General features: G+C 42.1%; 1 protein-coding gene across 1 annotated transcript; it reads left to right on the forward strand.

Moving 5' to 3' along the window:
* The first annotated feature begins 4,363 nt into the window (after window positions 1-4,363).
* LOC139296392 (RING finger protein 228-like) lies at window positions 4,364-5,661 on the forward strand. The gene is made up of 2 exons (XM_070918789.1): window positions 4,364-4,988; window positions 5,537-5,661. Exons 1-2 carry the CDS (start codon window positions 4,364-4,366, stop codon window positions 5,659-5,661), a joined length of 750 nt encoding a protein of 249 aa, XP_070774890.1.
* The last annotated feature ends 7,938 nt before the right edge of the window (window positions 5,662-13,599 follow it).

A 13,599-nucleotide genomic window follows, 5' to 3' on the forward strand; every position in this document is an offset into this window, starting at 1 on the left:
TTTGACTTTTCTGAAGCTTGTAGAGTTGTGATAATTATGATAATTAGGCGTGTTTAATAGACCGACACATTTGCCCCTCTTACCCCCCCCCCCCCCCAGGAATAAGACCATATAGTGGCTGATTCTGCTCAGAGGCCTCCTCAACATGCATTCCATGAATGACTGGTTGGTCATGACCTCTATAAGACAAACTGATGCATCAGGAGAGCTGACATCCTGGCAGGTGATTCATTGGTCCCCATAAGATTTATCAATACTTGCTGCATTATTGTAACAAGAAAAGACTATTGTCACAACCTCACGATGAATGGAAGCCTTCCATGTGACAATATGAACAAGCAAAGTCAGATGTTTTGGTTGGTGCTACTGTTGTGACAGATTTTTGTTTGCTATAAAGTGGAAAAAAAACACCTAATTTTGACGGCGCACAGCGGTTGTAAGATGACAGCATGTTTTACTATAATTCATCCCAACTTAATAGCAGGAGAGTGTCATTTTTCTGTCCCTTTCTTTGCAGTATCCCACAGCATGTGGCCCAATATATTTTAATTCCTCCTATAAGACTCCATGTAGACAGTGCAGTGGACACGGAACATGTGGAAACATGATATGCCCATAAAAAAAGGAATGGGGGAGGATGAGGAGAAAGAAAGTTATCATACTAAAGTTTGACTATCATGAAAAGGATATTGGATCTACCATGTCAAATCAATTAGTGGGGTAAGCTGAGTCAAAAATGTGCTGTGGAGCTGGTGGACAAAATGCATCAAAAATAAAAGAACAAAATGGCCCCGAAAAAGAAACAGTGTGCTGCATTTACCAGGCATACGTACAGAATAAGCCAGGGGCTTTCAAGGCTGTATTTCTGAAACCGTACACATTAAAAAAACAGAATAATTTGCTCTGCGTCCACTAAAGATAAAGTTAGTCTAATAGCCTAATAATCCATAGGCAGTTTTGATCTTGCCTGTGGCCCTATAGCGTTATGGTCCTACACTGCATCAGACTAAGGCCTATTTAGACCACTGGAAAAATCTCCATTCTCTCCAGACCGACTCACAATACTGCCCAGTATTCACGAATAACACTACACCATCAGATCAAATATAGACAGACATTTACAGGCAATCAAATCATCACAGTGATTATCTGAGCATAAGCTATAGGGAGTGAACTGCTGCACTAACAAGCTTCGACTCATTCTCAGAATTAAAATAGTCAGTCATGCATTCCTTACTGTAAAAGACATACTGTAACTGTAGCAGAGAAAAGAGAGCTCTGGCACACAGTGACCAGCAGAATGACAGATACCTTAACTTGATAACCCTCATTTGCATTATTCATTGGGTTTATATTGTGTTTTTAGTATGTTAGAATAACAGCCAGCTGTAAAACAGCATGTGCCTAGCCTTTATTTTGTCTTCAGAGAATCATGCCACTGCTGTGAGGGAATAATGTGCCATAATATCAGTTTCTATACTGCAGTCACCCACTGAGGTCTAATTATAGTTGAGGCTTTGACAGAGTACGATTACTCCTGCCAATTATTTCTTTGTTATATAATATTCTAAAACACAGATTTGGAAATAGTGCACTGTACTATTTCTTAGCCACGTCATGTAGACACAGTTCCTAAATAAAGCTGAAGTCATACTCTGTATTCTGAGTGTTTCAATTAAATAACGCCTTCATTAAACATGTTGTATTATTCTAGTGTAAATGCCATATAAGATGAATTCTGCACTTTTTGATTCTGTATGTATGAAACGTTTTATGTAAGTACTGGATAGAGGTGACCGGGAAGTCTCAAGTGTGGTTATAATGTCCTTCAGAAATAATCGGATCTGATTGTATTCTTTGTTTGTGATACATCATCAGTTATGTTTGATGTCTCGTGTTTTATTAACCTGCAGCAGTTAAGCGACAACAAAACAAAAGAGCTTTGCATCACAAAGACTATAGGACATGAAACAGGAGAAACAGATTAGAAGAATGGCCAGGCCGACATTTAGATAAGCATCTCAGAAACGCTGCATCTTCAGAGTAAGGAAATCCACTCTGTGATTAGCCGCCTTGGGATGTTACTGTTACAAGGTACTTACAAAAGAGGCACTGTTTTTCTGATGTGATTCATCTTATCAAATATATGTGACCCACAACACTTCAGTAGGAACTCCAACTGAGCGCAGTTACCATGAAAAAGAGCCATAAGGTGAACCCAGGTGAGCGAGAGAAAAGAAAAAGATAAGTGTAGCATTTGTTAACCACACAGCCTCTGGGCATGCAGGGCTGACTTTAATAGTTCAGCAAATGAGGACTGAAAACACTGAGATAATAGCTGATGGTCCCATGATGAACGTGCAGTTTTGCCTCCTGAAAGATTCTTATCTGTCCTACACTACGCCTTCAGAGTGTGTGTGTGTGTGTGTGTGTGTGTGTGTGTGTGTGTGTGTGTGTGTGTGTGTGTGTGTGTGTGTGTGTGCACGCAAGGGAAGGAAGACTTATCTTATATTGTGTTGTGACAAAACCTTTAGGTGGATTTCCTACTTCCCTAAAGAAACTGCATTTTGATAAAAAATCAATAATATATTTCAGACATATCCAGGAGAATATTATGTAAAGTAAAAAAACATCAATGTTTAGTCATGTCTGCAACTGCGAAGAATCCTGTATGATAAGTGACAAAGTGGAAAATGTCTGTAGATCTGCAAAAATGAATGGTGTATTATGCAAAATGTTTTTGAATTTGCCATTTGTCAAGTACACATTTTCCTTGGTCACACGTTTTATGTCCATAGCTTTTGGGTTTTTATATATATATATATATATATATATATATATTATAAAGCATAAAAAAACATGAAATGTCAAATACCTCTTGACAGACTGAACTGTTTTTGTAGCATTAAATATCGATTACATAAACATCTTTGGAACTTATTTGAAATCAATTTAGTCAACACACTCTGGCCGTCTTGGCTATATTTTTCTTTTCAGATATTCAGTTTTCATTTGATCAAACACACCCATCCTATGGCGTCCTGGATTTCCAAACTTGATTACATTTGATTACTTGTGAACTATTTTACTTATGAAATGTACAGACTGGTAGAGTGAAACAACAATCATCATTAATTCCATGATTGGCATATGACGATTACTGTGTCCTCTATGTGACAGACTTTTCACCTTCCCAACATGCTTCGAACGTAACAAGCACCTTCAAAAGCATCGTTGATCTGAGTTTCTGTAACTCATTACAGAAACTACACTGTTAAACTGTAATTAATGGCATGTAATTGTATGTAGCTTTAACCGGTTAGACACAATATGCTCCTACCAAAGCCTACATAGACCCTATGTACCATTACAAACAAGCATACATACATTCAGCCACAAGAGGGCACATGTTAGCTCAATCCATGGGGACACAGCCCACAGCTCATACTGTATGCAGTCTGTCTTTTAACTGTCTTTTATATTTATCTAATGCGGCTTTCATAGCGAAGGTCTCCAAATTACTTCACTTCATGCTTTTGTGCTATTACATGTTGTTTTTCCATCCTCAGTCAATCAAGAGGAGAGGATGTCTGACAGGAGAAAAGTCTCACACTACTTGACCACACTACTTGACCCCCCCCCCCCCCACACACACACACCCCGTTCAGAATCACGTTTTAACTGAGCAATGGTCATACTTAAAGTGGTTATTGAGTTATGTGGAAGATGAGGCCACATAAGCACGAATCACAGAAGGACAGCGGATATGAGACACTACAACGTTCACGACAGTCACGGTGCTGAGCTGCAGCCGAAGGTGTCACCGCTGACCGCACTGCTCGGCGCTGTCCACTGCCTGTGGTGCTGAAGAGCAGAGGGACACAAACATGGCGCACTTCACTGTCGCTGCAGGCGCTAAATTCTAATTATACGGTTAAATAGGCCTATTAAATCCACCCTACACACATGACCCACACTTGTGACAAATCAACCAGGTGGCACACCAAGTTGGGAAATCAATTTGAACGAGTCTATCGACTGCATTTTTTTTTTGTTCTGCGGTAAAGTCTGTTTAGTTCTGGTAATATAATCGTAGTGAAGGCTGTATAGTCTGTCCCTGTCCACGGGTTGTGCCCCAGGCCCTTTAAACAACAAGTCGGTGATCGCATAACCACGACAGCTAACGGGACTGACTCGTACCGGGAAATGCAGAGAGAATTTTTCTCACTTTGCAACGTTTTATTGCCATCCGGGCATTTACTCCTCCGGAAATACTCCTCAGTATGCTCTGGGAATGCAATCTTCCATGTAAAAGGACACTGTAGTGAAATAAAGCTGTTTCTGTAGCCCACTTGGACGGAACATGGCGGAGGCGGTCAATACCGGAGGCGACTGTGGCTCAGTTCCGCCCGACGTGACCGACTCGTTTCCCAGCGATGAATACGAGTGCAAAATATGCTACAACTACTTCGACCTGGACCTCCACACCCCCAAACTGCTGAGCTGTTCTCACACCTTCTGCCAGGAGTGCCTGGACACTCTGCACTCCCGGGAGGGTCGAGGCTGGAGAATCGGTTGCCCTGTGTGTCGCCACCGAACTCCGGTACCGGAATATCGGGTTCACAACCTCCCCGACAACACCGCACTGACTGAGGCGCTCCCGCTAAAAACGGACGAGCCTGCGGACTCGTCAAACACAGATGTCCAGACGGGTCCAGCCGTCTCCTCGGTCACCTCCCCGGAGAGCAACGACAGCTGTCAGACTTGCAAACAGGTTGCGTTCGCGACCGGCTGCGTGTGCGCCATCTTGTCTTTCCTGTCCATGGTGGTGCTCTTATTTCTGGGCCTCATCTTTGTGCACAACTTCAATAACTCTACGTCGCCCGTCGGCCCTGTCTGTTTGTTTGTCGCCAGCGTCCTCGCCCTGCTCTCGCTCATTCTCACTTGGTTAATGTGCATGTTGAAGTACCGACCTGAAACTGAAGCAAGCAACTTCAGTTCCTTCACTTATATAACGTGATGAGCTGCAGAGCTAAGACTCGCACTTTGTCTGGTCAGTATAATAAAAGGGAAATCTGTTTATGTGCTTAGACATCCTTATAGATGCCAACAACAATGAGGTGGAAACTGAGTTTATGTGATAGTAGAATATCTGTACTTTGTAATTGGGTTCCAATATGTGACCATCCAGTTTCACAGTCATGCACCTTTTAAACCCTCTCTAGGCCTTGATAATTAAGAGAAGAGAAGAGAAGATAATCCTTTATTCATCCCTCAGTGGGGAAATTTGCATCGTTACAGCAGCATACAGGATAGTGCAATAGAAACATAAGTAAGAAAAATCAAGATATAATAAATAAAAACAATAAAGACTGTTATAAAAATTTACAATTTTATAAATTCACAGAACGAAAGAAATAAAGGTAAAGTAATTATACTGTATTGTACATAGAGAGATGTAGATATTGCATTATACATTCAGAAATATTGCATGAGAGTGGATTGTCCACTTGGGTGTGTGTGGTCTACTCTGCAGCCGGGAGGAAAGACCTGCGGTATCTCGCCTTCACACCGCTGGTGAAGCAGCCCGTCACTGAAGGAGCTGCCCAGTGCTGCCAGAGTGTCCCGCATGGGGTGGGACCGGTTCTCCCTCAGGGATGATAGCTTAGCCATCATTCACCTTTCTCCCATCACTTCCACTGAGTCTAGGAGGCATCCCAGAACAGAGCTGGCCTTTTTAATCAGTCTGTCCAGTTTCTTCCTGTCAACAGCTGAGATGCTGCTGCCTCAGCAGACCACCCCATAAAAGATGGCTGATGCCACCACAGAGTCAAAGAAGCTCTGCAGGAGTGCCCCCGGCACTCCAAAAGACCTGAGTCTGCTCTGGCCTTTCTTGTACAGTGCAGTTGTGTTGTCAGTCCAGTCCAGTTTATTGTTCAGGTGAACATCCAGGTACTTGTAAGATTTAACCATCTCAATGTCAATTCCCTGGATGTTCACTGGTGTGGGAGGGGTTTGTTTGCACAGGCGGAAGTCCACAAAGTCCCGGGTCAGTTCTCTGTATTCCCTGTCGTCCCCATCTGTGATGAGGCCGACAATTGCAGAGTCATCAGAGAACCTTTGCAGGTAGCAGTTGGCAGAGTTGTGTGTGAAGTCTGCAGTGTAGAGGGTGAAGAGGAAAGCAGCCAGGACCGTTCCCTGTGGGGCCCCCCTGCTGCAGACAACCATGTCGGACTCACAGTCCCGTATCCTCACATTCTGTGGTCGGTTGGTGAGGTAGTCAAGAGCCCATGCTGTGAGGTGTAATTGCATGTCACAGCAGGAAAAAGCACGGGTCTAAATAATAAAATGAATGATGGCTGAATTCCATTTAGCTGCTTCAGTTTCAGGGTCCTGTGCTGGTTCACTGTCACCCCACCATGGCTTACTGAGACACATGGATAGAACAGAGCCATCCTTAATATTAGTAACTGCTGTGCTTTTCCTACTATGTCTCAAAATGTCTGCTGCGAATAAAGGGCCTATTTTGACCAAAATGGTTGTAATGTAAACATTTCAAATGCTTACGTAGAAAGAGCACTTTAACTGGTCTTGCTAATGGAAACATTAGCAGACACTGCTTCTCCTCCCACATTTGTTTTCCTGCACTGATATTATTTATATGACAGATTTCATACGGTGCTTGAAAGCTACAGTGCAGGTGTATGTGTGTACTGTATGTATGAGTCAAGCTGTCGGTATGTGACTGATTTATTATCAGCCTCTCGTGCCACTGCCATTTCTAAACAACATGACCTATTGTGCCAATGACAGAACCTGCTTACCCCAGATCCACCTCTGTGTGATTACATTGACTCCTGTGGTGGACCAGGTCAGCAGGGGATCCCAGGCCAATGACCCTGAGGGGACGTGAGCCTCCCAGAGATGAGAGAAATAACTTTGAGGTAGGGGGCCAAAATAAGTAGTGTTGTAAAGTAGTGAGACAATGGAAGTGCAGGTGACCTCCTAGGGGTCTTAAATCATCTCATGGGTTTAAGTTTGCTTTCCCCAAGTCATATAAACTACAAGAAGCTATAACCTCCACTAACGACTTGGTCCACGCCCAGGTCTTAGGTTACAGGGAAGTGTGAAATAAAAGAATGCTTAATCGAATTTGTTTTATGTAAATTAGGCCCCAAACACATTCCATCATTTCCTAAGAAAATTGTAATGAAACTAACACTGCAATCCAGTAGTTTTGAGTTATTAGATCAGTTGTGATTCAAGAAGATGTCTCCATTTACTTTAGGTCTCTGCTGAATCCCAAAAACACAGCGGGTATTTATATCCACTTAGTGTTGTTTTAAGAGGCGACACTGGTCTCAGGAGTTAAAATCCATCTCTTTCAGGTCTCTCAAAGGGACTCCTTCATTTGGTCATCCAGTCGGTGAGTAATGCCACTTAAATGCCACCGTGACAAAAGCTTGAGAAAAAAGGAGGGGTGGCAGGCTTCCACTGGGAACCATAGGAAACCCTGTGTCTGAGGCAGAGAGCTTCATTTCACAGGGACTGCAGGGCTTAAAGTTAAAGATTACTTTGAAATCTGCATCCCCTACCATCAAACTCTCCCGCTACAACCCACCCCCCCCCTCCTCCCTCCAGCCGTCACTCCCTCTCCCGAAAAATAAAAAGCTGTCGCCACAGAGCAGGGGATGAGTTGGGAGCAGATCCTCTTTGATGACAGAGAAGGATCCTTTTGTTCCCTAATCCCCACACAACCCCCCCCGTCCTTTCCCCATAAGTCCAACTGGACGTCAAGGGGCTTCATAATCAGCCAGGGGCTCAAAAGTTATTAGTTTACTTGTTTTACTTAAAAGACTGGAATGTAAAATTGATGTCTCATCGTGACACCTCTCGCAAAAAAGCAAGAGATTTAATTCAAGTTTTCTGATTTTAGTCTGTGTCTGGACGTCTCTTTGTGAGCAGCAAGAACTTAAGAGAAGCATATCATTAAGTAAATACCCTGACAAGTCACATGACACTGGTCAGTGGTTGTCATAGGTGCCATTAGCCACTGTGCACGCTGGTCAAGGAAGACAGGGTCACCCAGAAACAGACAGTTCCAGGATACATTTCCTCTCTTCCTGTCTCTTGCCTTTAAGTGTGTGCAAAGTGTGTCCTTGTGTCATTATCACATTGGACACACGCATTTCACAGAGAAGATGAAAGTGTTTCTTTTGCTGGAAACATCTGCCTTTTGATGGTTTGTGTCCCATCAAGATGACCTCAAAGACATAGCCTGAGGAGAGCGATTATCACCACTCTGTACGCACTCTGGCTCGTCATGTGATCGCATGCTTGTGTGGATGTTTGTGCCAAAGCGTGTGTCTATGAGAAGGAAAAGGCACACATTTGTGTATTTGCGGGCATGTATTTGTCAGAATACGTCTGCACAGGCATATGGCCTAACAAGCATGCAAACACTCACAAGACTAGTGAGAAGGGATCAATGTCCAGGGTCAAAGTGTCAAACACGGCTTACCTCGCCTTTTCACTCTCATCAAGCCGCTCTTCAGATGTCAAAGAACACTTTCCTCCGTCCTGAACACTCACTACAGGCTGGATCTTCTCTCTGTCAAGTAGAAACAAATAGCATTGTGAACGAGTGCAGTGCAAAGCCCAAGTTAAAGAAGACATGCTCACTGACTCCCTCTGGTGTATAAAAGTGAGAATACAGCAAAGGAAATACTGTTTAATTATACAATATTAATTTTACATAAAAATCTATTTGTGTGTTTAGAATTTGTTTTTACATGCACCCATATACATTTTATCAGAGTGGCCAAAACATAACAAAGCGCAGCAACCGAAGAATTATTTTGGGGTTCAGTGTCTTGGTCAAATGTACTAAGTGAGCACTAATTAGTTTTAACACCAGCTACCAATAAGTCAGTCATTTTTCTTCTTTTTTTGTGTTGGTAAATGAACTAGCAAGCCATGCAGTGAGTGGTGTTCTCTGCCCAATTACATACTTTTTTTCAAATGGCCACCAGTTACTGTCATGGGACCAGGCTATATTGATTTTCAACAGCAGCAGAATGACTAATCAACACATTGTTGCAGGTGGCTCTATCAGGGATGGTGCCTGTCAGATGATTGCAGTATAGGGAAATAAACTGTTTTCTATCATTCTGTGCACACATCTGAGTATTACATTGTTTGTTTAGGGGGGATTCAATGAAATCTTTATAGCCTCATGGGTAGTGGTTGAGATGGGTCGAGGATTGTCCTCCCCCCGCTTCCTCACTGGATTGCGCTCTTCTCCCTCATCATCCTATACTGACACGTACAAAATGAGAGGATGGAACTTGACTGGAACAAAGGCCAGAAGGGACAAGCTGAAGTACAAGGAGCTACGAGCTGATGCCAAAAATAGTGTCCTCTGGGAGGAAAGAAAACTTTTACCGAACTTCACCAGAAAAGTATCCAGAAACAACTGACAGCAGTGCAGACAACTCTTACATCCCCTGAGCCAGTCAGTGCTAAAGATGAATGATACTACCTACAACTGTTACATTTAATTGTGATGAAGCCTCTTTATGTCTATACTCTTCAATACAATTGTTACTGTTGTGCAAAAGCTGTTGCCAATGCTCAAAGCTACAACATGAGTCACAGTTAGGTATTACTGAATACTGATTATATTGGATTCTGGGTGACCTCTTGTAGAAGGGGTTGGAAAATAACATAATTGGAGATTGCTGATATGCTGATTTTTACAATAATATGTTCTGTAGTCTGTTGTACTTGGGTTTTAAGTATGTGAATATGATAAACATTTAACTATTTAACAAATTTGGTATTACTGAGTTGTGTTTTGCATTTGCATCCTCTGATGATGAAGTCATTTCTGATAAAGGACTTTGTAACTGTTGTTATAAAAATAACCACATTAATACATTTAAAATAAGTATAAGAAATGAAGTCTATAAATCTGGTAATCTGGTCTATTCAAAACACAACGGGGTAATATTCATAACGTTTACTGTTTAAGTGTACTTTTTTGTCGTTTGCCTATTGATTTGGAAACCGCTCTCCCCTTCAGATTCTTGTGGCCAGTTATATTTATGAATGGCGTGCCATTCAAGAAATGAACTTAGGCTACTTTCAAGGACCATTGCTCGGTTATACTTCTGGTGTGTAACGTTAGTCACTAGTCATGGCTGGGCTAGATAAGAGTTTAGGTGGTTTTCTCCAATAACACTTCCATACCACGTTTCACACAGGAGAGGCACATCAGAGCATCCGCTGATCACAGAGACTCGAGTCTGCAGTCCCACACAGACAGATGAATTACACATGACTATGATGGGCCAACATATTTAGTATGTTACGTACTATTCTAACTCACAACGCGTGTGTCTCTTTGTCTCGTTCACGTCTGTCGCTCTTCCTTTGATAAAATGTAGTGAATTTAAAAGATACACCTGTTCATCAACGTCGGATGGCGTTCAAACCTGGCCACGATGACAGGCCGAACAATGGCTGACCTATTGAAATGAACCACCTCCGACCCCGGTTAACCCCACCTCGCTGTGTCAGGGACTGATGGCCAAGGTAACTACTGACTGCCCCGACAGTTGTGACCGCTAGTAACCTCTCTGACGTCCCCGCTGCCCCAAGCACGCGCCACCTCCAGTGCTCCAATCGCTGACAGAGAAATCTCCTGACGTCATTCCATAGCTTCCGGGCTGCTAGCATTCTCCCGGTGACGCTCAGATTTACAATTTTACTAAATTTTATATTCGTTTTATAGCAGACTTGCAGTTGTGATTTATGACCAAAATACACCGTGTTGGTAGAGTATATCAATATAATGTCAGAGCTTTGGTTACAAGGATAAATAGACTTGATCCCGCAGCGACTCAGACGTAGCGGTTGAGAAAAGAGGTGAGAAAGTATTGCTGTGTGAACGCTTTGCAGATGTTGATGAGAGGGACTGATGGTTAGCGACCGGTTTGCTCACCAGCGCGGCACATCGCCTTTAATAAGCCATACATTTGTGTACATTACGAGGCGCGAGTCGCCTTTAAATTCTTAAGTGCATTTTGATGAATAAACTGATTTTATTACACCAGCAGCGGGCCAGCAACAGCTGCAGTGGTTAGCCGAAGCGCTAAATGCTAGCTTTCAGCTTTGCTAGCTACTAGCTACTAGCGCGTCTTTGAGTCGTCCGCTAGCTGCTAATCTTGATGCTGCTTCGCTAGCCTTTCATAGCTTCAGACACGGACCATGTGTTTTGAAAAATGTCCTCTTATTAGCTGATTAACGTTACAATGAAAACTATCTGCTTACGTAGTTAGGCTTTTATAGCGTCACACATGATATCAAAAATTTCTGTGCAGGTTATCATAACAGCAAGGTGTTGTGATCTTATGCTCACACAAATCAAAACACTATCGATATGACACCGCATCTAGTGCTTCACATAAGGAAAACAGAACCAGGAACAACGTTAATAACAGCCCAATAAATGAGTTAAAACAGAATAAGTTATACAGCCTATGGAAAATTAAAATATGGCGAATTTTTTGATTCATCAATATAAATGATAAGATGGTGAAAATGCTTGAAATGATCACAAGATTCAAATCATAGAGGGAATGTAATTTAGCATCATCCTGTGGTCCGGATGCTCACTCAGATACTGAATGAACCCTATGAAATTATAGCTAGATAGAAGCAATGTGGATAGTTTGGCTGAAAGCTGTAATACTCACTGAACTACTATCTTAATCTCTATGCTGTTTATCTCTAGTGTGAAGTATGTTGGGTTAAATTCCTGCCCTTGAGTTATGCAAATAAGTAAACTTGCTTGTTCGAACATATTGCTCTAGGTATGGTTGATCTGGCTGCGGAAAGCTTCTCTGTTGTTGAGCACTTGGTACTTTACATACCAAAACTTTATGCATCTGTTTATGTTGTGTGTTTGTTTAATGCTGCTGTTCTCACAATAAGCATGTGGGCCTACTGTCAGCTTTGTGGCATGACAAACCTGCATAGGTGAGCTGGCATTACAATTATGGTGATATTTTCATTAAGTGTTGACTGTAAAGCTGAATTTCTGGTTAATCATTATAGTGTGTGTTCCATGCTTATTGCTTTCTTTCAAAATCAGCTTTTTGTTGTTTTGATAGTGCCACATGGTTGAAATAGTAACTAGGAGCAGGTGTGTCTACTTTATTCAAAGTAAAGTACACAATGACTATACCCGCGTTGAACAGTAACAGGGTGATTTCACCCTCCCTGTGACTTCTTTGTCTGTTTGCTCTGCCAAAATACACTAGACTTGTGTCCGTTGGTTGTGGTATGTGAGTTGCTGCAAAACAGGTGAGACATGTTCAACGTTCAACTGTAAGGTTGAATCGGTTTGTGCAACGTCTCTTTAGATAAATACTTGATAGTAAAAGCAGCGGCTATTTGGATCGGAGCTGAGTGAGTTAAATGTAACTCAATTTACAGAGAAATTGTGGCTTATTTAACCTAGCAGTACTATAAAAATATACAGTTTGATATTAGAAATGGGCAGACGTACCAATGATACCAACGTACGAAATTATCTTTTTTTACCACTCTGAGGTTAGAGGTCCCGTGGTGTTCATTTAGTTATCCAAATGAGGAAGTTTGGAGCACTTGCATAAACCTCCACTTGCACACACTAACACGCACGCTGCTTTGAATTTGTGATGAACTCCATACAGTCAGAGGCAATCATCTATTGTTGTGTAGAAACAGAGTGGCCCCTGAGGTGTAATATAGTACTGGCGCACAAGAGTGTGGTGCAGTGCAGGTGGCCAGTATTGGATTGCCTAGTTGGCCCTTGCACTCACTGAAGACTCACACTCTAACTGAAGTTACATTTATGCACATTGTGTCTAAATATGTAAATAAGAGCTTCCTTAAATGTGCTACAAAACAATCACTGAGTAATACTGAGGTTGTTTCTTGTAGCTTGTGTTTGCATAAGGCCAAGAGCAGGCCACCTCATCGGTCAGTGTTAGATTCTTCTCAGTACTGTTACATTAGCTGGCCAGGTTATGCTAACCTCCCACATGACCTCTGGACTTCTCCTTCTAAGCTGCAGAATGAGTCACAGCCGCTAGTTCTAGCATGCTCCGGCTCAGGCTCAGGCTCAGTGGCTACCGGGCTACACTGCAAATTACACTCTTGCCCTAAGGATACACTCGAAATAGCTGAGCTCTCCGGGAGGTGGTCAGGTGGTTTTTGTAGCATAGCTAAACAACTGAGAGCAGTAACTAGCGTAGCACATGTATAATACTGCATTTGCAAACATTATTATCCCTCATGGTATAAGTTGTGTATAATTCCAGAAAATGAGTGAGGCAATGTTTTCTTGCCTTAAATGCAGCCACTACTTGATTCAGCTGCATGTATTAGAAAGTTAACTACATTCTTTAATTCTATCTATAAATTGTATAAAAAATGGATATAAATTTTTCCAGATTACAAAGTGTTGCCTTCAAATTGCTTATTTAGAAGCAGAGAAAGCAGCAAATCTTCGCATATGAGCTAATCAGTTATTTAACTAATCGTTTCAGC

The sequence above is a fragment of the Enoplosus armatus genome, chromosome 14 (genome assembly GCF_043641665.1).
Source record: "Enoplosus armatus isolate fEnoArm2 chromosome 14, fEnoArm2.hap1, whole genome shotgun sequence".
NCBI lineage: Eukaryota > Metazoa > Chordata > Actinopteri > Centrarchiformes > Enoplosidae > Enoplosus > Enoplosus armatus.

Excerpts from the sequence above, each read along its gene's own strand:
- LOC139296392 (XM_070918789.1), top strand. The coding sequence starts at position 4,364 with ATGGCGGAGGCGGTCAATACCGGAGGCGACTGTGGCTCAGTTCCGCCC. Across the intron at positions 4,989-5,536 it reads CCGACCTGAAACTGAAGCAA|CCGGGAGGAAAGACCTGCGG; the intron begins GCAACTTCAGTT and ends TCTACTCTGCAG.